The sequence below is a fragment of the Sabethes cyaneus genome, chromosome 1 (genome assembly GCF_943734655.1).
Source record: "Sabethes cyaneus chromosome 1, idSabCyanKW18_F2, whole genome shotgun sequence".
Lineage (NCBI taxonomy): Eukaryota > Metazoa > Arthropoda > Insecta > Diptera > Culicidae > Sabethes > Sabethes cyaneus.
Window position 1 is genome coordinate 92,986,923 of NC_071353.1, and position 26,216 is coordinate 93,013,138.

The window sequence follows — 26,216 nt, forward strand, 5'->3', positions numbered from 1 at the left end:
TAAACAGCACAAAGCGAAGTAGCAATGCGAGTATGAATGGTACAAAACTCCGTATTGCCCGGTATGCCAAAACGATGACGTTCGCTGCACACCTAATAAATCGACACTGGCGTTGAACAAAAGACCTCTGATCTGCAGTTTTATATTAAAGTTTTCTTCTGTTCACTCACGTGTGTAGTTTTTGTGCTGGAAGATTTTGTGGTTGTGTTCACGCTGCAGTGGCGGTGTACAAATTCGTTTCGGAAGCAATCGTTGAATTTACTCTTCAAATTGACCCTTAAAAGGATCTTTGTAACGATGCTCCGAAATTGCAGTTGTTAAAGTGAGAAACAGGGGTTTTCAAATTTGTACAGCACCAACGTGCAGTTTATTTTCTTCCTTTGATAGCTTATGACGTTTACAGGTAGATGGTTAAAACAAAACTTAAAACTTAGGCACCGCTGCTGCTTCTTATATAGCAAGTGATTGCATCATTATTGCGTCATACTTGTCGATGATTGGTCTGCGTTCTGCTTCTCACTGATTGGCACCGCGTCAGCCGGAACATCCTCCCCGCGTTGAGACATCGTATCAACAGATTTCAGAAATTCTCGGTTATCTTCAATAGGCAGGACACAGATTTTGTTGATAGGACGCCTGTACTTAGAACCAGCGATGGTGACGTCAACCGCTCTGACCAAACCGTCGTCACCTGGAAAAACTGCTGTTATACGACCCATTTTCCATTCGAGTGGATCTCGATTGATGTCTCGCAGTAGAACTATCATCCCAACTCTAATGTTTGGCTCTATACGTTGATTCTTTTTGCGAGGCTGCAAAGTATTAAGGTATTCGTTACTCCACACTCGCCAAAATTGTTCGCGCATTAGTTTCAGGTGTTGCCATCGATCTAACCGTCCCATCTTGATGTCCTTGAGGGATGTTTCAGGTAAAGCAGTTAAAGGACGTCCGATCAAATAATGGCCAGGAGTAATCACCATGGGATCGTTCGGGTCGTTCGAGATACTGCAAAGAGGTCGGGAATTGAGGACAGCCTCTATGTCCACCAACATAGTAACAAGCTCTTCGAAAGTAAGCTTAGTATTGCCTACAATACGTTTTAAATGGGTTTTTGCCGACTTTACCGCGGCTTCCCATAAACCGCCAAATTCAGGTGCATTGGCTGGGATGAAATGCCAATTAATTTCACGACGTTTGCAGAATTCTTCAACACGTCCAATGTCCTGCTGGCTCTGGAACTGTAAATATAATTTATTTAGCTCGTGTTTCGCACCGCGAAAATTTGTTGCATTGTCGGAGTGCAGCTGCTCAATGTTGCCTCTTCGACCTATGAATCGCCTTAGAGCTGCTAAAAATGCATCCATGCTGAGGTCCGAAACCGCTTCCAAGTGGACAGCCTTGGTGGTCATGCAGACAAAAACGGCTATGTAACTTTTTACAAGTACTGGATGTCGTCGTGACCCTTGCTTGAGCCAAATAGGACCGGCGTAATCTATCCCGGTTACAGAAAATGGTTCCGCAGGTATAACTCTGGCAGAGGGTAGGTTGCCCATAAGCTGTGCTGAGCCGACTGGATTCGTTTTAAAACATTTTACGCAACCGCGTATAAACATTCTGATGGTGGATCGCGCATTAAGCAGCCAATAACGTTGCCTCATTGCATTCATCAAACCAGATTGGCCTAGGTGCAGCATTTCAACATGCATTTCCCGGATCAAATTTCGCACAAGTGGGTCTGTTCGGTTATTCCGGGAAAGAACACCCCTTTGGATCAGCTAGGTAGCAGATCAAAGCTAGAAAAATATTTATTTTAATTTTGTTTGTTACATACTTCACTGTTAGCTTACATATTTAGTGTTCTTGTAAAATTCCACGTTTAATTATCCTCCACGTGTCCCTACGAATCTTGTTCGATGCCTGTGATAATTGTTTTGTGTTTTATTAGATATTGTTGGGTGTTATTTACTATTTTTATAACTTACACTTTCCGTACTTCCGTACTTAAATTTCCTTTCTAATCTTCCACCTTTATTTCAATCTACCCTTTATAATTTCTAAGAACCTTTATAATTTCTAAGAAATCGACCTGTGATATTAGATTTTAAGCTTTATTAATTTAAGTTTAGCTTCAATCATCAATTTTAGCATTTTATTACCTTACGCTTTTCGCGTTCTATCAGTCTCCCACTTCCTATATAACTCCAATTACACTATCTATCTATCAAAATATTTTTCACCTTCTACACTTCTAAATTCCAATCTTTCGCTTTAACTTTCCACTATGGCACTTTCCGTCTTTAACGTTCATCTTCATCTATCTTTTCCGTGATGACATTTTCGACTCTGATGACATTTCCGATCGCTGTCAACTTCCGCGGCAGTGTTGCTAACACTTGGTGTCTGCTGCGGTAGGGGCTGTTCGCAACACTTCCCCGGCCCGTAACTCTGGATCTGAACTTGGATTCAAGACAGTATTACCGTCATCTATTTCTAGAACAGCCAACACCGCCGTTGCTCTCTTAAAAACTCCACTGCTTGTACGGATCCAAGCCTGACGAACCCGTCCGTCGCTGGCCACAATAGGTTCTTGGACTATTCCGCGCACCCAAAGTTTTCGTTTAGTCCCCTCCACTATATAAACTAAGTCTCCTGCTTGTAGCGGTTTTGCTTCTCCATACCATTTGGTTCGCCGGTTGACTGATGGAACGTATTCTTTGATCCATCTATTCCACATCTCTGTCGCAAGTTGCTGGGATCGGTGATAATTGTCACGAAGAGCTTCGCCAGATGTAGGTGGCGAAGGTGTTAACAAAGGTTCGTTGGGCGCTACTCCCCTAAGGAAGTGGTTAGGGGTTAGCGTATCCACTTCGTCGGCCTCCTGGGATACATATGTTAAAGGCCGCGCATTAATCATGTCTTCTGCCTCGCAAGTAGAAGTCAACAGAATTTCATCGGTCAATTTCCGCCCGTCGTCGATTACAGCTAAAACCTCCTTCGTAGATCTCACCAAGCGCTCCCATACGCCCCCCATATGAGGAGCGGCGGGGGGATTAAAGTTCCATTTTGTTCGAGCAGTTGTTAACTCGCTACCACAATCTTCATTTATTTCGCATATTAATTTTTCTAATTCTTTACTCGCCCCTTTCAGATTCGTTCCGTTATCTGAGAAGAATTCTAACGGAGGTCCACGGCGACAAATGAATCTTCTCAAAGCCATAAGGCATGCTTGGGTTGTTAAACTGTGGGCCACCTCGAGATGAATAGCTCTCACTACCATGCAGGTAAACAACACGATCCAGCGTTTTTCCTTCCGTCTACCAATGGATACCTCAAAGGGCCCCAAATAGTCGATTCCGACAAAGGTAAATGGGCGTTGGTATGGAATCAATCTTTGGATGGGTAAAGGTGCCATACGCGGGGTGCGTGGACGGTTACGTTTGACCTTACACCACATGCACTCTTTCGCTACCCTCTGGACCATTCTGCTTAACGCTGAAATATAAAAGCGTTGTCTGAGTTCGTTTTTCACAGTTTCCCTATAACCATGACCGAATTTTTCGTGATAGTGCTGAATTAATTTTACTGTCAGAGGGTGCTCCTTTGGTAATATTATCGGGAAACGTAGATCAAATGGTAGAAACTGAGCATTATTCGTCCTTCCCTCCATACGCACTAATCCGTATTCGTCGATCAACGGTGCTAGTTTGTACAAAGGACTTGTGACATCTACTGTTAGCCACTGAGAGGCTGGGTTATCCTTGTTATGCAATAATACTTTTAGATCTCCACCGTATGTCTCTGCTTGAACCATTTTGAAAAGACAAGTTTCTGCTTTTAACAATTCATCTTGTGTCAAAGGTAAACGTATTTTGGGTTTATTTTGTTGTACGAGCATTTTCTGCTGGCCTACTGTTGCTTTCAGCACCTCAATGGGGTCACCTTTGTGCGACCTTTTACAGTTACTTATAAATCTCAATACGCAAGCCATAGTCCGAACAACAACAGTATATTTCGAAATTTTATTTACGTCGAGTACAGATTCTGGCAATGCTATGTCGTGAATCAATAGATAAGATCGTAACTCTTCACTAACGTTTGCTTTTACCTCTGGCTGTGCTGGCTTCTTCCTCTTCTTTGCGCCACAAGAAATCTGCACCTGTGAACCACGAACTCTCCGAATGTAACTTCCACCCTTGCTTCCACTTTGTCACGCAATCCGCCTCATTAAATCTCGAAGGAACCCAGCGCCACTCTGAAGCATTAGTTAGACTAATAATTTCTCCGATACGAAATCCCACGAATGGCCGGTAGCGTCGTTGGTCTGATTTTATCCAAGATAATACGTTGCGCGAGTCGGACCAAAAATACTGCTGCTTCACATCGAGACTGTGATTGCGCCTAATCGATTGGGCCATTCTAGCTCTGAGTACCGCCGCTTGTAGCTCTAATCTTGGGATGGTCAGCTGTTTAAGTGTGGCCACTTTGCTTTTGCTCATTACCAGCGCGCACCGTGCTTCACCGTTAATTTCGACACGGAAGTAGGCGACACATCCGTACGCCTTTTCACTGGCATCAGTGAACACGTGTACTTGAAGGTTTCCGAACTGGTCCGAGGTAGCCATTCCGAAGTAGCTCCTTGGCACCCTAATTGCACTAACTTCTGGTAGTAGCTCGACCCACTGTTTCCATTTCTCGTACGACTCATCATTAAGAGATTCATCCCACTCTAAGCCTGTCCTCCACAGATCTTGTACCAGTATTCTTCCAACAATCGTGAATGGACAAAGAAGACCTAGGGGGTCAAACATTGACATTACGCTACTGAGGACCAATCGCTTGGTAGGCCGTTCTCGACTCGAGAATATTAACCCAATATCTGCTCTCGGAGTCGTAGAAAAAGAAAAAACATCTCCCTTACTGTCCCAAATTATTCCTAATACTCGCTCTTTATCGGTCGTTTTATCTTTATGCAGATGAACTGACTGATCTCCATTTCGTTCTCCCAGCGCCCGCAGAAATTCTTCGGAATTTGATACCCATTTCCCAATCTCGAATCCGCCGTTGGCATGAATCAACTTCACCTGTTCTGCGCGCTCTATTGCTTCCCCTACTGTGTCGGCACTGTCGAGATAATCATCGACGTAGTGCTTGGAGATGATTGCGGCTGCTGCCTCCGGGTATTGATTTGAATGTTCCTCGGCATTCAAGTTCTTTATGAACTGTGCCGAACAGGGGGAGCAGGTCGCCCCAAACGTAGCAACGTCCATAACAAAAATTTGTGGCGGCTCGTCTTTAAAGCGGTACAGAAAGCGTTGCGCCTGCTTGTCTAGAGATCTGATACGGAGCTGGTGGTACATCTCCTTTATATCGCCTCCATAGGCGAAGCGTTTTTCTCTGAAGCGTTGAATAACTGCTGGGAGACTCGTTAGCATGTCGGGGCCTGTCAGGAGCTCGGAATTTAGTGACACACCGTTGACCAATGCTGCCGCGTCCCATACCAAACGTATTTTGTTTGGTTTACGTGGATTTAATACCACATTTAACGGAAGATACCAAATGGCAGCGGAACTCGATTTCGTCTGCTCTTCGTTCGTTATCCTGTGGGCATAACCCTTTTCAACGTATTCCTCGATTTGGCGATCTACACTCTGCTTCAGATTCGGATTTTTGTACAATTTCCTTTCCAGTGCCTTCAACCGCTTAACTGCCATCGGGTAACTGTCAGGGAAATTACGCACGTCGTACCGCCAAAGGAGTCCTGTTTCGAATCGATTTCCGATTCTAACCGTAGTCGCCCGCAAAATCTCTCGGGCCCGTGCATCTTCAGCAGATTCAGGTACGTCGTAAGCGATGTCTGATTCTTCTAAAGTATACTGGCCCTTAATCAAATCAAAAATATCCTGATTACTGACCGCAATGTCGTCGTGCACGTTCACATAAGCATGTTCCATCCGCCTTTTTGATTGTGGACCATAAATTGCCCACCCCAACGCACATCGAACGCCAATCGGTTCACCAGGCTGACCAATTCTAGATTCTACAGGAGCAAACACGTGTAAGTTATCCAGGCCTAGCATTATCTTAGACTCTTCTAGTTCTTGGTCCGTTACAGGTAAATCCCTCAAGTGCGGATACTGCCGAATTATATCCTGAAATTTCGCACCTTGCTTCGGCAACACGAGCTGTTCCACTGTGCGAGCGTTGTGTACTGACATTCTTCTGCTGGATCCTCTCGCTGAGATCGTTAAGTTAACCTTTCTTGACTGATCTTCATACCGCTTCACGTTTCCTGTCCAAGTTACCACTAAAGGTTCTCTCTCGCCTAGCAACTCAAGTCTGTTTACTATTTCATTTTGAATCAGCGTAACGGACGACCCTTCGTCTAGAAACGCTAGGACGTTCAAACTGACATCGCTAGCATGTATAGTCACTGGCAGCATTCGGAATAGAACAGAACGATGGCCATGGTGAAGCACATTCTCTGCTTTCATTACCTGAACCGTTTCTACCGCGCGGTGCAATAGCGGATGGTGATTCTGCTAGCAGTTGCCCACTGTGCATCTGAACTTCGAATTACAACGGCTTTTTCCATGGTTGTTTAAACATTGATGGCACAATTTATATTTGTTTACAACTTTAAAGCGATCCGACACGTTGAGTCGTTTGAATTCTTCGCAAAATTTTATTTTGTGGTCTGCTCTCTTGCACAGCCAACATGCCGTCGAGGATGAATCATTTTTGCTAGACGACGCATGCACATGGACGTACTCCTTTTTCTTCTGATTCCCTTGACTGGCTCGATCAGTCATATCAAGCGAGGTAAGCTCGCTAACTTCGGAGACATCTGACACTATACTATTCATGAAATTGGTAAAGGTGCACAAAGGTGTACCTTCTGTAGTTCGTTTAAAACGTACCCAATCTAGTTTATAACTGGGTGGCAGTTTGTCCACCAACTCTTGAACTAACATGGGGTTGTTCAGGTGCTCTTCTAATCTAGCTGCCTCTAAATGGTCACACAATTGTTTGACCGTTATTCCAAAGTGAATGAACGTGTTTAGTCGGTCAGCCCTCGGCGATTGGGCGCTACGGACCTTTTGAAGCAAACTTTTAAGAAGTTTCTCTGGTTTGCCAAACAAATCTTTCAAATCCTTCATCACGTCCGGTACTGATTTCGGCAATATCAATCTACTTCGCACGGCTTCCAAGGTTCCACCTTGCAAACTATCTTGCAAGCGTTTCAAATTATCCAGATTTGAGAATCCGCAGGCCTTTGTGGTATATTCGAAGCTACTGTAAAATAGTGGCCAAATTTCCGGCTCTCCCTTGAATATCGGTAAGTGTTTGCATACCGCCTGCCTGGCAGCCAGTTGTTCCTTAGTAGGTCCATCGCGACCGGTCCCCGGCCCGTGACCTTTCGCTGGCCCTTGCTCTCCTCCTTTTCTGTTCCTTTGAAGTAGCTTCGTAATAATCTTCAACTGGTTCAGGTCGCCTGTTTGGCTTTCATTTTCGCTTCCAGCGTCGCTCATGTCCGAAACTGGCACATCTCGCAATTTTTCTAATACCGTTTCCAACGTTGACATTTTCTCCTTTTTCGATTTTTTTTCGTTTATACCGCTATGTTCACCTGCCGATGACCGTAGGCCTGCTTCCTCGCCTCCGTTCGCATTCAACCAATTTTGGACCTTCTTTTTCGATAAATCTGTCGTCTGATTCTTTTCTTCCTCGTAGCCTTTACCATCTACATGCGGTTCGTTCCTAAGCAAATCCATTTTCCTTTCAAACATCTCTCGTAAAGCTTGTTGCTTTTGCAAAAATAAAGATTCCTCTTCTAATCGTTTTTCCAAAATCTCCTGCTCTTGCGCTAGTTTCTGTGCCCTTAGTTCGCGTTCCTGCCTAAGCTCCAACTCGCGAAATTCCCTTTCTTGTCGCAACCGTTTTTCCTGAAGGGTTCGATTCATTTCCAAACGCTTTTGCCGGACCAGTCGATCAGCCTCTAAATCTCTCTCCAACGCATCTTGTTCTTCTTCTAATTGCTGAATGGACAGCTCTAACACCGATGCAGAACTACGATTTGATCCTCCCTCACTCTTTGACCCTGTCCTCTTGGGGCCAACGGATTTCTTCGCGGACTTCCCCGTGCCTTTCGCTACTCGCAACTGGTTGGAACACTTTACGCAGTTCCAGTCGTGATTTTCAATTTCAGCTGTCACTCCAGCACAACAATAATGAGCCCATAGCTGACAGGTATCACATTGTACCATGTCATCACGATGATCCGGTTCTTGACACAGCATACAATTTTTATCAGACGAGTCTCCCTCCATCCTTTGAGGTTATGTCTTCCGTAAATATCTTTGATTTTGTTCGGTTATTCCGGGAAAGAACACCCCTTTGGATCAGCTAGGTAGCAGATCAAAGCTAGAAAAATATTTATTTTAATTTTGTTTGTTACATACTTCACTGTTAGCTTACATATTTAGTGTTCTTGTAAAATTCCACGTTTAATTATCCTCCACGTGTCCCTACGAATCTTGTTCGATGCCTGTGATAATTGTTTTGTGTTTTATTAGATATTGTTGGGTGTTATTTACTATTTTTATAACTTACACTTTCCGTACTTCCGTACTTAAATTTCCTTTCTAATCTTCCACCTTTATTTCAATCTACCCTTTATAATTTCTAAGAACCTTTATAATTTCTAAGAAATCGACCTGTGATAAATTCTGTGATATTAGATTTTAAGCTTTATTAATTTAAGTTTAGCTTCAATCATCAATTTTAGCATTTTATTACTTTACGCTTTTCGCGTTCTATCAGTCTCCCACTTCCTATATAACTCCAATTACACTATCTATCTATCCAAATATTTTTCACCTTCTACACTTCTAAATTCCAATCTTTCGCTTTAACTTTCCACTATGGCACTTTCCGTCTTTAACGTTCATCTTCATCTATCTTTTCCGTGATGACATTTTCGACTCTGATGACATTTCCGATCGCTGTCAACTTCCGCGGCAGTGTTGCTAACACTTGGTGTCTGCTGCGGTAGGGGCTGTTCGCAACAGGGTCCTTATTAGGGAGAACAATAGGATGTCGTACCGGGAATGATAATCTGGAATGCTTTAGTCGACCACCAACTCGTAGAAGTCCATCTTGATAAAACGGTGCAAGGCTGTCGAGAACCTTACAAGGTTGGTTGTTTATAACCCGATGAATTTCGTCACGCAGGTGTTTGATTTGAATGACGTGGATGATGATTTCAGAAGAATGGCGCAGCTCACTAACCGACAGACTCCTACTACAGCGCTCCTGTTGAAGAGTTTTACGACAGTTTCCTATGAAACGCAGAATATAACCCATAATCCTCTGAACTCGTCGAAAACTGCTATGCTTGTAAAAAAATGGGAAAGGGTCCATATTTACTGCTGGCATGGCGATGACTAATTTCATTTCAGGGAGATTTTCATCTAACACCCTCTCCGGTTCTTCGGTGAAATACGATGAGTCAGCGAGAAATTCGGGTCCGTTTCACCAGAGATTGTTGTTTGTAAGCTCCTCGGGCAGTTGGCCGCGTGACACTATATCTGCGGTGTTTTGTTGGGAACGAATGTACTTCCATTGGTAATTAACTGTTAGCGACTGGATCTCAGCAACACGATTTTTCACGAACACTTGTAACTGATTGAGAGGTTTTTTTATCCATGCCAGGACAATCGTACTATCGCACCACAAAACGATTTCATTAAATTGCATCTCCAAAGCTGAAATTACCTTCTGCAACATTCGTGCGAGTAGACGTGCAGCGCATAATTCCTTCCTTGGGATAGTCATATCTTCCAACGGCGCCAATTTGGATTTACTTGTTAGGAGTCTCATTTTCGCTGATCCGTCAGCGAAAATACTTCACAAATATATGCAGCATCCGTATGCTACAGCAGAGGCATCCGAAAATCCGTGTAACTCATAGTAAATGGCATTTCGCAACGTGAAGCACCTCGGAACTTCAATCTGCTTCAATGCGCCAACTTTCTCCACTGTTGCGCCACCACTTCATCAATAGGTTCATCCCATCCAACCTTTAATTTCCACAAGCTTTGCGCCAATAATTTCGCTAGAACGATGCTTGGTGAGAAAATTCCAATTGGATCGTAGAATTTGGCAATCGCGGCATAGATCTTCCGCTTGGTCACGGGTTCGCTGGTTTGTGGTGCTACATCGGCCTGATTGGCAATTAAAAACGTATCAGCTGTGGAATCCCATAGAAGACCAAGTATCTTAATCACATTGTTTGGTCCGCATTCCTTCAATGAACTCTGTTTCTCTCGTTCTTCTGGCGGCACGTTTTCCAAAAACTCTTGTGAATTGGAACACCACTTATGTATCGGGAAGCCTCCACTTGCAAGTAGCGATTTGAGTTGAATTTGACTTTCGATGGCTTCTTCGAGAGTCTCAGCGCCCGATAAAATGTCGTCCATATAGACCTCTTGCTTAATGATTCGGGCAGTAACTGGAAAACGATCTCCTTCATCTTCGGCTAGTCGCATCAAACAGCGAGTCGCTTGATAGGGCGCCGATGCTGTTCCGTATGTAACGGAGTTCAATTCTATCACTCGTATCGGTTAAGACGGCCCTTCTCTCCAGAAGATCCGCTGGAAGTGTGTGTCTCCTGGTGAAACTTGAATTTGGCGATACATTTTTGAAACATCCGCTGAAAATGCCACCTGGTGTTTGCGGAACCTTAGTATTATAGAATAGAGATCGGCCTGTATCACTGGACCGACTCGCAAAACCTCATTTAAGGATAGGGTAGATGAAGAGGTCTTGGCACTGGCGTCAAACACGACCCGGCACCTCGTACTGGAACTAGATGGCCGTAACACCGCGTGATGCGGCATGTAGTAGTTAGTCTGATCGGGAGGATCATCGGCTATGTTTATTTCGTGGCAATGTCGAAGCACCTCATACTCCCGCATAAAATCACGATATTGTTGATATAGGTCGGGATTGCGCTGAAGTCGTTGTTCTAGCATTAAAAACCTCTTCAAGGCTAATTCACGGCAGTCGTCAAGCTTGGAAAGGTTTTCCTTAAATGGCAGTTTTACTATAAATCTTCCTGTCGAATCACGCTTATATGTAGATCGAAAGTGAGCTTCACATTCATGTTCTTCGTCGGAAATTACAGGTGCATCTGGAACCTCCTCCACCTGCCAGAAACGTTGTATTGAATTCTCCACTTCATCAATGGTTGCAATATTGCAATGTTGAGGAGTTGGATTGGATATGAATGGCTCATCCACTACACCCGACACGATCCACCCTAAGTGGCTGTCACGTAATTGTGGGAGGTTGTCTGCTAATTTGAGCTGGCCCGGTTTAAACACGTCGAAAAAAAGCTCTGCGCCTATCAACATGTCCACACGACCTGGTTTGTGAAATTCGGGATCAGCGAGAATTAATCCTTCGGGAAATTTCCATTGGCTGACATCAATCTCGGAAGTTGGTATGGCTCCAGTCACCTTAGGTGTGACTAAACACTCAAGGTTAGCATGAAAGGTCGATACGCGGGACCGAAACCTTAACAAAACCTTCTCGCGAGCAAGAGAACGCAAAGCGTTAATACCAGTTATAGAAACATTGGCAGGCATCTTAGCTAAATTCAGAAGATTAGCCATTCTCTCTGCCACAAAGTTCACTTGGGAACCACTATCCAAAAGAACTCGACAGGGATGTAACTGACCATTTTTGTCAATAGCATTGACCACTGCTGTGAGCAACAGTACAGTTTTGGCTGCTCTTACACAATTGCAGGCCGTAGAAACGGACGAAGTTTCTTGCAGTGCTTGGTTAGCCTGCGACGAACTCGCTCGAGCATGGGATTCTTCAGTTTTGCTTGATGCTGACACATTCACTTCGACTCTTGGCATTGTAACACTATCTTCATGAAGCATTGTGTGGTGCCGGCGCTGACATTTCTTGCAATACTGTCCGGATAGACACTCTTTGGACTGATGATCCTTACGTAAACAATTGTAGCAGAGTTTTGCAACCTTAATTTTCTCACTTCTTTCAGCTGGCGTAAGCTTGTTTAAAGATGGACATTGAAAGGTTCGATGAGGACCACTACAGATGTCACAAGTGGGTTTCGTGGTAGAATCGTCGGCTACGGCTGCATGACTCTTCTGTGGGTTTATCCTTAACGACTGACTTTGCATTGGCTTGGCAGTTGGAATTCGACCTTGAAATGTTGCCTCGCAATTTTCAAGGATTTGGCATCTCGATCGTAGGAACTTCATTGTTGGTTCGTATTCCGGAATTTCACCCTTTTTTTGTACTGATTCCCAAGACTTGCGAGTTGTTTTGTCCAGAGCGTTAGTGATTAAGTAAACGATGATGTGTTCTGATACACCTTGAATCGGTTGCTCAAGGTAGCGTAAGCTTTCAACATGACGAGTAACTTCATCCAACAGAGCACGCAATTCCTTGTTCGATTCCGACGACATTTTGTTTAATGATAGTAGTCCACCGATGTGGCACTCTACTATTGCGCGTTTATTTTCGAAGCGCTCCGTTAGTATTGCCCAAGCCTGTTGATAGTTGCCTTCTATCATAACCCTAGCATCCAATATTCCTGCTGCATTACCCACAAGAGCTTTGTCAAGGTGATACAGTTTAAGTGCGTCTGTATCTCCCGACTTAGCCATTAAATCTTCAAATATGGCCTTGAACTTTGGCCACATGAAGTATGATCCATCAAAGGTGGGAATTGGGGCCTTTAAGGGTTGCTGTTGGATGACCACCTGGGGTGAGGATGGTGTAGCGGTTGTAATCTTTGCCATTAGGATAAATTCTTCTACAACAGTTGAAACATCGTTATGCAGATTTTCGAATGCAGCGTAAATATCGTCCTGGTCAGCAACTGCTTCTTCCGGAATAAGCGCCATGACTTTGCTATGAAATTCACTAAACTCTGAGTAGATTGAGGCCAAGCACTTCGCCATTACGCTGAGTTGAGCTATGCTGTGAGGCTACTCAGATTGTAACGACTTCTGGATACGAACCAGCTTCTGCTGGATTTGTTTTCGCTGGCGAAAGATTCCTTCGTCACGGCTGCATCTGCATCTGCATTGGTTTCCTCTTCGGCGAAGCCGTAGAACGGTGCAGAATCCGTCCCATTATCGGAATGCGACGGCGAATGCATCACGGGCATATTTATCAATTTAAGTTCACTTTAATTTTCCCTTTGTCTGCTGCTACAGTGTTCGTTTATATGTAAGCACTCACTTCAGTTTGATAGTTTCTGTTCATTCACTTCACTTTTTTCGAAGAATAATCTCGAACTGTCGATGACGGCGTAAATTCCTCACAAGAGCTTCAAACTTGCGGTTGGTAACATTGATGATGATCACAATTTCTCCCAAGCGTTGTATCTTGCAGGAGACACTCCGATGAATGGTGTCAGGGCACAATCGAAACTCGTCTCGTATTTGCTATGGGCAGCCGGAACTGGCACGGAATCATTCTCAAGCCCTTGTGGCTTAGAAGAATGTCGATGGTGGCGAAGATTCCTCACAAAAGCTTCAGACTTGCAGGACTTAACATGGATGACGATAACGACTTCTCCCAAGCGTTGTAACTTGCAAGAGACACTCCGACTTGAGTGGTGACAGGGCACAATCGTAACTCGCTTCGATATGCGAGCGGTAACGGCGCAATGATCCGGTTCGGTTGGACCAATTTTATGTTCACGCTGCAGTGGCGGTGTACAAATTCGTTTCGGAAGCAATCGTTGAATTTACTCTTCAAATTGACCCTTAAAAGGATCTTTGTAACGATGCTCCGAAATTGCAGTTGTTAAAGTGAGAAACAGGGGTTTTCAAATTTGTACAGCACCAACGTGCAGTTTATTTTCTTCCTTTGATAGCTTATGATGTTTACAGGTAGATGGTTAAAACAAAACTTAAAACTTAGGCATCGCTGCTGCTTCTTATATAGCAAGTGATTGCATCATTATTGCGTCATACTTGTCGATGATTGGTCTGCGTTCTGCTTCTCACTGATTGGCACCGCGTCAGCCGGAACAGGTTGTTTTGCGAAGATTACCGCCTTCTGGAAGTTTAACTTCTGAAAGTTTTCTGACTGAAACCTGGAACTAAAGGACTAGTTGTCTGCTGTGGCTATTGCTGTTCGTCATCGTCGCTCTAGGAGCCCGATCGCTGCCACCGTTGCGAAAAATTGTAATTAACAGGATCTGGTTATTACGGTTAGAATTTTGGACATTGTTACTGTTTTTTGTTGACTAAAATTGATAGTTTTTTGTTGATTGATTGTTGATTTTTTGTTGATATGAGTGTGTTTTAGGGGGTTCGTAATATCCATTCCCTCTGACCTACGTTGTTCTGCGCTATTCTATTCTGGGAATGTACGTATTAGACGTAGCAGGTCTTGGTACTTCATATACTGGCTTTTCTTAGAAAATTTCCGAACGATATACAAACATTATAATTTAAAAACCATCGAAAAAATACTGTGTAAATTCAGAAAACATAAATATCGCGCTGATTCAAAAAACCGTTTAAAAAAAACCGCGTTAATTCAAAAAATATCATAAAAAAAACCGTGTTAATTCAAAAATCGTAAAAAAACGTGTAAAAAGAGACTTGAGTGTACTATTGTAAGTGATGTTTCTGGGCCCTGAACTTGTTTCCTAAATTGTTTATTTGAGAGCTTCGAATAATTTTGTGGTTTTTAAATATCAAGTTGTTCAAAAATAAATTGAAACGCGACGTCTGGCTTATACAATAAAACATTTTTACAGCAAAGATGCTCTCCTGTGCCTTAAACGGGTTCAAGAACTATAGTTATTTGATCCACAATTTCACTCACTTCATTGTTAGTAGTCAAAGAATCTCGTCTGCATTAACACCAATTTGTTTTCCTAAGAGTTTTTTAATCTTCTATCAAATTTAGTTCAGATTAGAAAATACCGAAAATACCGGTTTTTTGCCTTTCCAAAACCAGTATTTCGGTATCCAAAAATTGGCCGGTATTACCGGTTTCGGTACTACCGGTACTACCGGTTAGACAGCCCTAAAAGGGACGTATAATCTAAGTAGACTTATTTATTTGATCATTCAACGAAGTTAATTATTTACTTCGTGCAAAATCCTGCAACTAGAGGACACGCAATCAAACTCACCTTTAAAACCGACAGTATATATAAGGTAAAACATATTCGGCTCATATTAAAGTGTTTATTTAAAGAATCTGTTTCTAGAGAAAAAGTAAAAATGAACTTTAATTATTTAGCAGACTTTCGATACTATTTGCTCCTTAAAAGATAATGCAATCTAAATTGTCAAAATATTGTGTTTCCCAGTAAGAAATGCAAGTGTATTGATGTACACTGGCAATTTTTTTTTGTGTATGTGAATTCCCCTCGCCGAACCGGTCGTTATAGTTTCCCGGGTAGAAATGCATAACGAATATTAATGTAAAAACATTACGGTTACTATGAATTTTACTGTTTACAACACTTTATGCTGTAACTTCATTTTTCATATTAATGTGAAAACATTACGATTACAATGAATTTTATTGTTTACTACACTTTATGCTGTAACTTCACTGTACCGTTCTTGGAAAATTTTTCATATAATTCGGCAACAATGCAAATTGTTTAGAAGCAGGAAGTAATCTCTATCTAAGGTCCAATCCTTGGCAGGTTGAGTTATTTGTAGACACAAATTGTGTCTCTTCCTCCGTCTACTGTAGAAACCACCGATCGAGAAGTTTAATCTAATTCGTTTTACTGACGGGACGACGACATTATGCAGGCGCTTGCGACTTACTTGTTCGTCTGTTAACATATTAGCCGCGATTCTTAACGCGGGTGTTCGGGGAAAGGCTCCGTTCCTATGAAATAGACCAACCTCGTTGTTTCTACGTCTACGTCGTAGATTTTACAATTGACAAAGGGAACGATAGAAGACGGTAATGAAACAAAGAGTCGATAGGATCTAACAGATTGAGATAAGGCGTGAATGGGAAAGAGCGGAATTTGTTTATGTAGTTGTACTGACCTCTAATACTTTCCTAATATGAGCGATGAATGCGGCTCGAAAATCATAATAGTTCGAGCCCATCAAATTCATTGTCATCATATCTTTTCAAAAACATGAAATACCGTAATTAATCAGCCGGTTTTATTTTGTCCTAATAATCCGAAAGCCTACAATTTTTTTGCAGAACTCACCTTAAATTTCATTGTAACTTCGTTGTAAAACAGTGTAAAACTTATAGTGAATGTACCATAAATTTTACTGTTTTTGGTTTTTATTTGTATGAGAAAAAGCCGAAAAATTTAGTGTTACATCACTTAATCACCCCCTTATTCGCTGTAAAATTGGCGGTTTCCATTAAAATTTACTGTGAAAACAGCGATATTCATGGTAACTTCAGTGTAACTTTTACAAAGATTTTCACTGTTTCAATGTGGTTTTTCGATGTTTTTCAATGTTTGTAACAGTGAAATTTAATGTTTTTTCGCCATATATTTTTATTCGGGTTGGCATAATCTCACTTCGTAAAGCTCAGAAGGTGCTAAGTTTAGAAAAAAATTATTTTCGTAATCAAAAGCCGTCCAACGCCTAACAACCTTTCAATACATTGTAAATGAAGAGTTTATCTATCTTCAGAATAGAAAATTGATGTAATTTCATGTTTGGGTTTGTTTATATGCGACATTTATTGTCAGCGTTTTTTCCACTATTTTTAGCCCTAAAGTTTGAAACCTTTTTTAAGTCAAACTGTTAGCTTATATTATGTGTGTTCTTTTCCACATTATGAACAAATATGTTATGTTTCAAACCATCTTGAATTTGAGCCATCAGTTTGCATAGAACTAATCTATTTTTATAAACAAACATTGTTGGTTTTTGGCATAATCTCTCACCCCCGTGGCCCAATGTCACATCGCATGGCGGTAATCCAAAAATGTTTTATTTTCAGGGCCTCGAACTGAAGCAATGAAGCGAGGATTGATTGATCAAAACCGCCAACCATTCAGCATAAGAAATAAAGCATTCTGGGATGTGACACAGGCAAGAGCGTTATTGGCACCGAAATTCGCTAAGACGCTTGCTCACGAGCCAGATGGATTAATATTTCAACCTGCCACGGAACCGTATGTTGCTGGAATGTGTCCAGAAGTTCTTAAGTGGAAGCCAAGTACATTAAACTCTGTAGATTTCAGACTGAAAATAGCCGTAGAGAATGGAATAGGGTAAGTTTATTCAATTTTATTAAAAACCTTTCCGAGCTAACATTTTTGACGTCACACTAGAAAGTAGCGAAAATAAGGAGTCATCACAAAAAAATCAAAGAAAAGGGAGCGTTAGGAAAAGTGATAGGTTTTGACCGCTAATAACTCGGTCATTTCTCAACCTATTCGGTAATGGGCAGAATTATTATTATTATTGTTGTTTCTGCTGTTCTTATTACAATTATTAGCATCTCTACTATAGTTAAGCGTGTAGGGCGCTATATTTCTGCATATTAGCGTTGATAGGAGGAACTGCTTATCAACTTAGGGACTACATTGGCTTTTTTCATTATGCCTGATTTTTGTTTTCAGGTATAATAAATCCAAATTTGTCACGAGGTTTTCAAGTCTCTTTAAAACTCGCTTGTGCATAATATTTTTAGATATAAATTATCAAATTATTGTTGATTGTGTAATACCGTTACCATTATATTAAATTTATAAAAAAAATGTGATCTTCATTTTCGTGGCTTAACAAGAAAATTTTTGAATATCTAGGTTAGTCTCATACATACATCTCAAACCTCTTTATACACTTTTTTACGATTTTCGAATTATCGCGGGTTTTTATGACAATTTTAGAGTTAACACGGTTTTTTATGACCATTTTTGAATTAACGCGGTTTATTTACATCCTCGAATTGACGCGTTTTTTCTGCGATTTTTGAATTTGAGCGGGTTTTTGACGACTTTGAATTGATTGTATAACATTTCGCCGAATACCATTTCGCGGAAAACCAATTCGCGGATGACCATAACGCGGAATATACTGTTTCGCGGAAAACCATTTCGCGGAAAACATTTTCGCGGAAAGTACCATTTCGCGGAAAACGTTTTTGCGGAAAGTACTATTTCGCGGAAAAAATTTTCGCCGAAAGTACTATTTGGCAGAGAACCACCGCTCATTCAGTTTGGAAACCGCAAAACGCGGCTTCGCCGCTTTGTATTCAACGAAAGTTAAATTGATGCGAGGACTAGGGAAAACTGACTAGAGGTCAGTAGACCTAGGAAAACGAAAAGACCTAAACAGATGTGATCTCTGCAGGGGGGCTGCCCCCCCGCAGTGGCCGGCGCTTCCGACGGCGGGTCACCGGCGAACACTCGCCGTTGCCTGCGGCCGGCTCGCCCTGAATCATCTAGGAAACGTTTGCTACTAACATGGTTTTCCGCGAAACAATATTTTCCGCCAAATGTTTTTCCGCGAAATGTTTCTTTCCCCCAAACGGTTTTCCGCGGAATAGTCCTTTCCGCGAAAGGGTTTTCGGCGTTTTGGTACATTCCGCGAAATAGTACTTTCCGCGAAATGGTATTCCGCGAAACGGTACTCCGCGATATGGTCTTCGGCGAAATGTTATACAACCCTTTGAATTAACACGGTCTATTTTGTGACGATTTTTGAATTAACAACATATGTTTTACAACATATTTTGTATTACGGTTTTTTGTAAATATTATAGGACAAGAGCACCCCATCGACATCTCTATAATGAGCTGCATTGAATATCAGCATGTCCTGGGCTCAAAATTTGACAGCGGGCCCAAATCAGACTGCTGGCAGTTGAGTGAAACGCAGTGCTGACATGCTATCTCATTTTCGCACACACGAGATGTTGGCAGCGAAAGCATGGTTGCCTGCGATGGGGTGGACGCGGCAGAAAGGTTAAAATAGTAATGCGCATATAAAAAATCAAGAAAGCAAGGCGCAGAGGAGTATTTGGATTAAAAAGCTGGCCAAAATGAAGAAAATTAAAACTTGTTCAATCCACTCCAATTAAACCTCGCTGTGTTCCCAGATACTTATCTCACAATATAAAGTTAATTTAGAAACCATTTGTTTTGTTTACATCTTGCGTAGAGCTGTCAAAATTCGAGTAAAATGGGTCATATGTTTTCGCTCATGTAGATAAGGTTGTTGCCTTTCGCATTTCTAAAGCTATATACATCCTATCGACCAGCTGTAAAAAGGCTTTTTAAACTCAAAGATTTTACAATTATTTGTTGATATAGACTTTAAATTTCAATGAATATATTGATGACAAGCGAGCAGTATTTATTATAGCAAATTAGCATAAATCTGTTGCTACTTTAAAGTGATATTTGTTTATGTTCTCACCTTTTCTCATCACAATCTTGGATGCAATTTGATAGCTTAGAATCCCAGGAAGAGGGTTGAGAGTGAAATTTTTACTTTTTGCAATTTTATGAAATAAAAACTTTTTACTAAATGATGAAATATTTAATTTTACAACATTTTTCTTATGATAAATTAGATTATCATGAAATGTCAAGCATTTGAAAGATAAATTTTATGTCATTGTGCTTGTGAGACACCAGGAGAATGGTCTATAAAATAATTGAACAAGAAATTTTGGGTTTTAAAGGAAAAATTCACCAAATTTCCGAAATTTTTATAAAATTTGCGCATGTTTTGAGTCTCTTCATTACGCGATTCATTCGATAAGCGTGTTATCAGTTAAAATGCCTGTTTTATCAGAAGAATAGGTACCGTGAAAGCACCTAACTCCGATCACCTGATTCATCTTTGAGTCCCTACTGAAAAATATAGCTTTGATATTTATTAACACTGTATATGTCTTTAGCAAGTATTTTCAATGAAGTTTCATGGAAAAATACTAAAATACCTAAATTATTTACCGAAAGTTAAAAAAATGCATCATAGTATGATGCATCAGTGCACCTAATTCCGATCATCAATTATAAGAGGTGATTCTAGTTCCGATCACAGGTGTATCTAATTCCGATCACGTCATAATGAGCTGTTAAAGCAAAAAACTTTTGTCAACTCATACCAAATGGATCTGAAATGTATTGCTTTTATGTAGTTTGACGACAATCCCCCTACCAGTCATCTTCTGCTTGCGTTAATGATCATTATTATCATTAGCTTAATATTCATAAAATTTGTGTACTCAAAAGATCGACAAGTGTATTATAAAACTTTCCTCTTCTTTTATCTTTGTTCAACTGTTACAATTACAATAAAATTGGGTCACTTCGACGTTTTCATAAAGCTTTGATCATAAATAAAAGTAAAAATCAAATCAGAAAGGTTGTGTTCCAGACACGACCGCGTAGTTGGTGTAGAACTACGTGAGGCTGGTTTTCGAGAAGAAACCTCGAATATTAAAGAAAACTTTTTACACCATATTAGTATATGTGTAGCGTAAAATAGCGTAAAGTGAGAAAAAACAAACAATATAGTAATAATATTATCTTGCTGTACCGTATTTATGGCAGGTGAGCTATTTTGTGATATCAAAAACGAATATTTTTCCAGTGTCATAATCGGAGTATTTCAGTATAGAAATTTGCCTAACGCATCCAGCTATTAACAAAGTTCTAGGAGAAAGCTTAAGTCTTCAAAATAATATGTTATTGTTATATTAAAAGAACACCCATTAATAAGATAGTTCATAACTGCGCTGTCGCTTGTTTGCAGCAGTAGAAAAGCAAAACGTCTGAGCCTTTCAGTTGACCAGCAGCCACTGGTTTAATAACCCGATCAAATGAATATATCAAATTTATAACAGGATGAGTTCTAGATAATAAGTATTTTATAACAAAGTCTCCTTTGCGTTTTGTTATAAACTTGGGCTCGTTAGCAGTTGAAATAACTAAAATTGTAACAAAATTTGCTCAAGGCATATCACAAATATATCAAATTATGATATAATTTTATCTAGTTTATATCCATACTAGCTGACCCGACAAACTTCGTATTGCCACAAATTAACCTGTGTTGTACATAAATCATGAATCTCGGATGATCTTTGTCACTATCTCGAGTTTTGCAAGCCCCCCAGTGGGCGGCGCTTCCGACGGCGGGTCACCGGCAACACTCGCGACCGGCTCGTCCTGAATGATCTAGTGTTACTATAGATAGTTTTTGTGGTCTTGTTATTGATTAATGTTTTATGGAAGAGTCTCGAATTTCTCGAGTTGGATTAGTTTTTGAGTATCGCAAAAATTTCTGTTTTATTTGTATGAGAGTCCATATCCCCCTACCACAGGGGTGAGAGGTCTCTAACTATCATAAAATAAATTCAAGACTCAAAAATCTCCTACATGCTAAATTTGGTTCCATTTGCTTGATTAGTACTCAAATTATAAGGAAATTTGTATTTCATTTGTATGGGAGCCCACCCTCTTAAAAGGGAAAGGGGTCGTAATACACCACAGAAAAAAATTCTGCCATCTAAAACTCTCACATGCCAAATTTGGTTCCATTTGCTTGATTAGTTCTCGAGTTATGGGGAAATTTGTATTTCATTTGTATAGGACCCCCCCTCCTAAAGTGGGGAGGGGTCCCAATTCATCATTGAAAAAAAATTGTCTCCAAAAACACACATATGCCAAATTTGGTTCAATTCGCTTGATTAGTTCTCGAGTTATGAGGAAATTTGTATTTCATTTGTACAGGAGCCCCTCCTCTTAAAGTGGGGAGGGGTCCTAATTCACCATAGAAAATTTTCTTGCTCTCGAAAACCTTCACATGCCAAATTTGGTTGCATTTGCTTGATTAGTTCTCGAGTTATGAAGAAATTTGTATGGAAGCCCCCCCTCTTAAAGGGGAGAGGAGTTATAATTCCTCTTATAAAGAGGGGAGGGGTCTCAATTCACCATAGAATAAATTCTTGTCACCAAAAAAAACACCCACATGCCAAATGTTGTTCTATTTGCTTGATTAGTTCTCGAATTAGGAGGAAATTTGTATTTCATTTGTACAGGAGCCCCCCCTCTTAGAGTGGGGAGGGGTCCTAATTCACCGTAGAAAATTTTCCTGCCCTCGAAAACCTTCACATGCCAAATTTGGTTCCATTTGCTTGATTAGTTCTCGAGTTATGAGGAAATTTGTATGGAAGCCCCCCCTCTTAAAGGGGAGAGGAGTTACAATTCCCCTTATAGAGAGGGAGGGGTCTCAATTTACCATAGAATAAATTCTTGTCACCGAAAACACCCACATGCCAAATTTGGTTCTATTTGCTTGATTAGTTCTCGAGTTATGCAGAAATTTGTGTTTCATTTGTATGGGAGCCCCACCTCTTAGTGTGGGGAGGGGTCTCTAACCATCACTAAAACCTTTCCTGGCCCCAAAAACCTCTACATGCAAATTTTCACGCCGATTGGTTCAGTAGTTTTTGATTCTATAAGGAACACAGGACAGACAGACAGACAGACAGACAGACAGAAATCCTTCTTTATAGGTATAGAAGAAGATAGATGAGTAACAAAAATCAGTATTCTGTCTTGCTGTACACTCAAATCTCGTTTTACGTCCACTACTGGGGGGACGTAAATCAAATCGGTCGTAAAAAAGTGGACGTTAATTCAAATTTCGGACGTAAAACGAGAGGACGTTAATTCAAATTTTGGACGTAAAACGAGAGGACGTTAATTCAAGTTTTGGACGTAAAAAAAGTGGACGAATTGACATAATTGGTTCCAACATGGAATAACTCGTGATCCTGACCGTATAGAACGTTGGTGTCTTCGACAAACTTGTTTAGCAGATCAAGGGCTTTTCGTCGGATTGTATGGATTATAGAATTGTCTCACTACGTGGCGCTAGTGTATATGTAGTACTCTTATGCAGGCCATATCTTGCGCTGCTGACTATCTAGAATGTTGCGGTCTTCGGGAAGTTTACTCAAATGACTGACACCTTCAAGATGGTATGGAAAATAATGCAGAATTCGCTCATTACGTGGCGCTAGCGTATATGTAGCATTCTTATACAAGCTGTATCTTGCGCTGCTGACTATTTAGAAAGTTGCGGTCTTCGGAAAGGTTACTCAAATGACTGCCACCTTCAAGATGGCTTGGAAAATAGCGCAGAATTGACTCACTACGTGGCGCTAGCGTATATGTAGCATTCTTATACAAGCTGTACCTTGCTCTGCTAACTATCTAGAAAGTTACGGTCTTCGGGAAGGTTACTTAAATAATTGCCGCCTTCAAAATGGTATGGAAAATAGCGCAGAATTGACTCACTACGTGGCGCTAGCGTATATATAGCATTCTTATACAAGCTTTATCTTGCGCTGCTGACTATTTAGAAAGTTGCAGTCTTCGGGAAGGTTACTCAAATGACTGCCGCCTTCAAGATGGTATGGAAAATAGCGCAGAATTGACTCACTACGTGGCGCTAGCGTATATGCAGCATTCTTATATAAGCTCTATCTTGCGCTGCTGACTATTTAGAAAGTTGCGATCTTCGGGAAGGTTACTCAAATGACTGCCACCTTCAAGATGGTATGGAAAATAGCGCAGAATTGACTCACTACGTGGCGCTAGCGTATATATATAGCATTCTTATACAAGCTTTATCTTGCGCTGCTGACTATTTAGAAAGTTGCGATCTTCGGGAAGGTTACTCAAATGACTGCCACCTTCAAGATGGCATGGAAAATAGCGCAGAATTGACTCACTACGTGGCGCTAGCGTATATGTAGCATTCTTATACAAGCTGTATCTTGCGCTGCTTACTATCTAGAAAGTTACGGTCTTCGGGAAATTTCGGAAAAATTTCTGTTTTATTTGTATGAGAGTCCTTATCCTCGTACCACAGGGGTGAGGGGTCTCAAAGCATCGTAAAATAAATTCAAGTCTCCAAAAACACCCACAAGCCAAATTTGGTTCCATTTGCTTGATAAGTTCTCGAGTTATGAGGAAACTTATATTTCATTTGTATGGGATCCCCCTTCTTAAAGAAGACAAAGGCCTAATTCACTATAGAAAAAATTCTTGCCTCCAAAACCCCTTACATGCCAAATTTGGTTCCTTTTGCTTGATTAATTCTAGAGTTATGAGTAAATTTGGATTTCATTTGTATGGGAGCCCTCCCCTCCAAAAGAGGGAAGGGGTCTCAATTTATCACAGAAAAAATTTTTGGCTTCTGAAACCTTTACATGCCAAATTTGGTTCCATTTGCTTGATTAGTTTTCGAGTTTTGAGGAAATTTGTGTTGCATTTGTGTAGGAGCCCTCCCTCTTACGCCCTCCTTAAAATTGCTCTTTCACCCATCCATAAAATTGCTGGTCATTTTATCTATCCAACGACATATAAATCGTTCAGTTTCGTTCAGTAGTTTAGTAGTTTTATTCGCATTTGAAATCTTTCATTCAAACGTTACACTTCTATTTTCGTTTTCACAAAGTGGTACACAGTCCCAGTATAGTAAGCAAAGACGTAGTCCTACGTCAAACTATTTTAAATGTTTGAGCAGTCAATGAAAACCTTGAGCTTTAACTCCATATTTGGTACCAAAATAATAAAAATCAATTCAGTGGTTCAAAAGTGATAAATTATTAAAGAAGGAAAGCTTGGCAAAAGTTGGGATATTTTGGGACCACTCTTTCTCAAAACGGGGTTCCCTAAGTGCCAAATGGAAAAATACGGGTGTAAATTTTGTAGAATTTTTATGGACGGTTGACCAAGCGGGAAAGTGAGGGATAAAAAATAAACAATCATCCTAAGAAACTCCCCCGGCCCCAAAAATCCTTGCACGTTAATTCAAATTTTGGACGTAAATCGATAGGACGTTAATTCAAATTTCGGACATAAAATGAAATCACGTAAAATGAATGGACGGTTCGGTAACTTAAACTACCTTTCCGAAGAAAGGATCTTCTTGTACAACCAAGATCATGAGTTATGGCAAATACAAAAAAACATACACTAGTGCAGCCGGTTCCATACAACCTTGAATTTTCCATACCATCTTGAAGGCGGCAGTTATTTAAGTAACCTTCCCGAAGACTGCAACTTTCTGGATAGCCAGCAGCGCAAGATACAGCTTGTATAAGAATGCTACATATACGCTAGCGCCACGTAGTGAGTCAATTCTGCGCTATTTTCCATACCATCTTGAAGGCAGCAGTCATTTGAGTAACCTTCCCGAAGACCGTAACTTTCTAAATAGTCAGCAACGCCAGATACAGCTTGTATAAGAATGCTACATATACGCTAGCGCCACGTAGTGAGTCAATTCTGCGTTATTTTCCATACCATCTTGAAGGCGGCAATCATTTAAGTAACTTTCCCGAAGACGTTAATTCAAATTTCGGACGTAAAACGAGAGGACGTTAATTCAAGTTTTGGACGTAAAAAAAGTGGACGTTAATTCAAATTTTGGACGTAAAACGAGAGGACGTTAATTCAAAATTTGGACGTAAAAAAAGTGACGTAAAACGAAATCACGTAAAATGAACGGACGTAAAACGAGATTCTAGTGTATAACCAAATTGTGACAAAGGTAGAAACATTTATTACAAAGTTTGATAGAAATATCAACTTGAGCAACAATTCTGTAAGATTTTTACTAGAATCATCTGATCAGGAAGCTAGACATCACATGTTCGAATCTCGACTGAAAGAGTCAAAGGATTTGTAGCACAATTGTCCCGTATTCTTACAGTCTACGAAGTCTGTCGTATAAAAACAGGTCAAAATTCCAAATCAGATGTAGCACCTAGGCCTGTGCTTTGTAGTAAACAAAAAACACGCAAGGTAATTTTGCTTCTTTGTCTTGAATCAGCAGCAGCCACAAGCTTGATGCTTGTGAAGATGCAGAGGATTCCCTGGTCTTTATTAGCAACAAGTATTGGACTAACATTCCTTCCCATCCCACCAGGACCCGCTTTCGGACGTGGCCGGCATCTGTATTGATCAGCACGCAGGGACCTGATAAGGTTGCACAAAAAGGAACAGTGCGCTGTCCTAAGCATGCTTTTTCCAGCCATCATTTTGCAATTTTCATCGGTCCTGGTCAATAACCGAGTAGCAGCACACGGGCGGAATCCTATGCTTGTGCCTATGCTTATGCTTGCTTATGCTAATCAACACCAGCCACAAGCTTGGTGTTTGTAATGGT

General features: G+C 40.9%; 1 protein-coding gene across 1 annotated transcript in view; it reads left to right on the forward strand.

Annotated features, from left to right (window-relative positions):
* Positions 1 to 26,216, forward strand: part of LOC128737353 (mRNA-capping enzyme) — a 123,517-nt gene that overhangs the window by 27,233 nt on the left and 70,068 nt on the right. Inside the window, exon 5 of the mRNA XM_053831979.1 lies at positions 17,011 to 17,284. Within this exon, the coding sequence (XP_053687954.1) occupies positions 17,011 to 17,284 (274 nt within the window). The remainder of the gene's footprint in view (positions 1 to 17,010; positions 17,285 to 26,216) is intronic.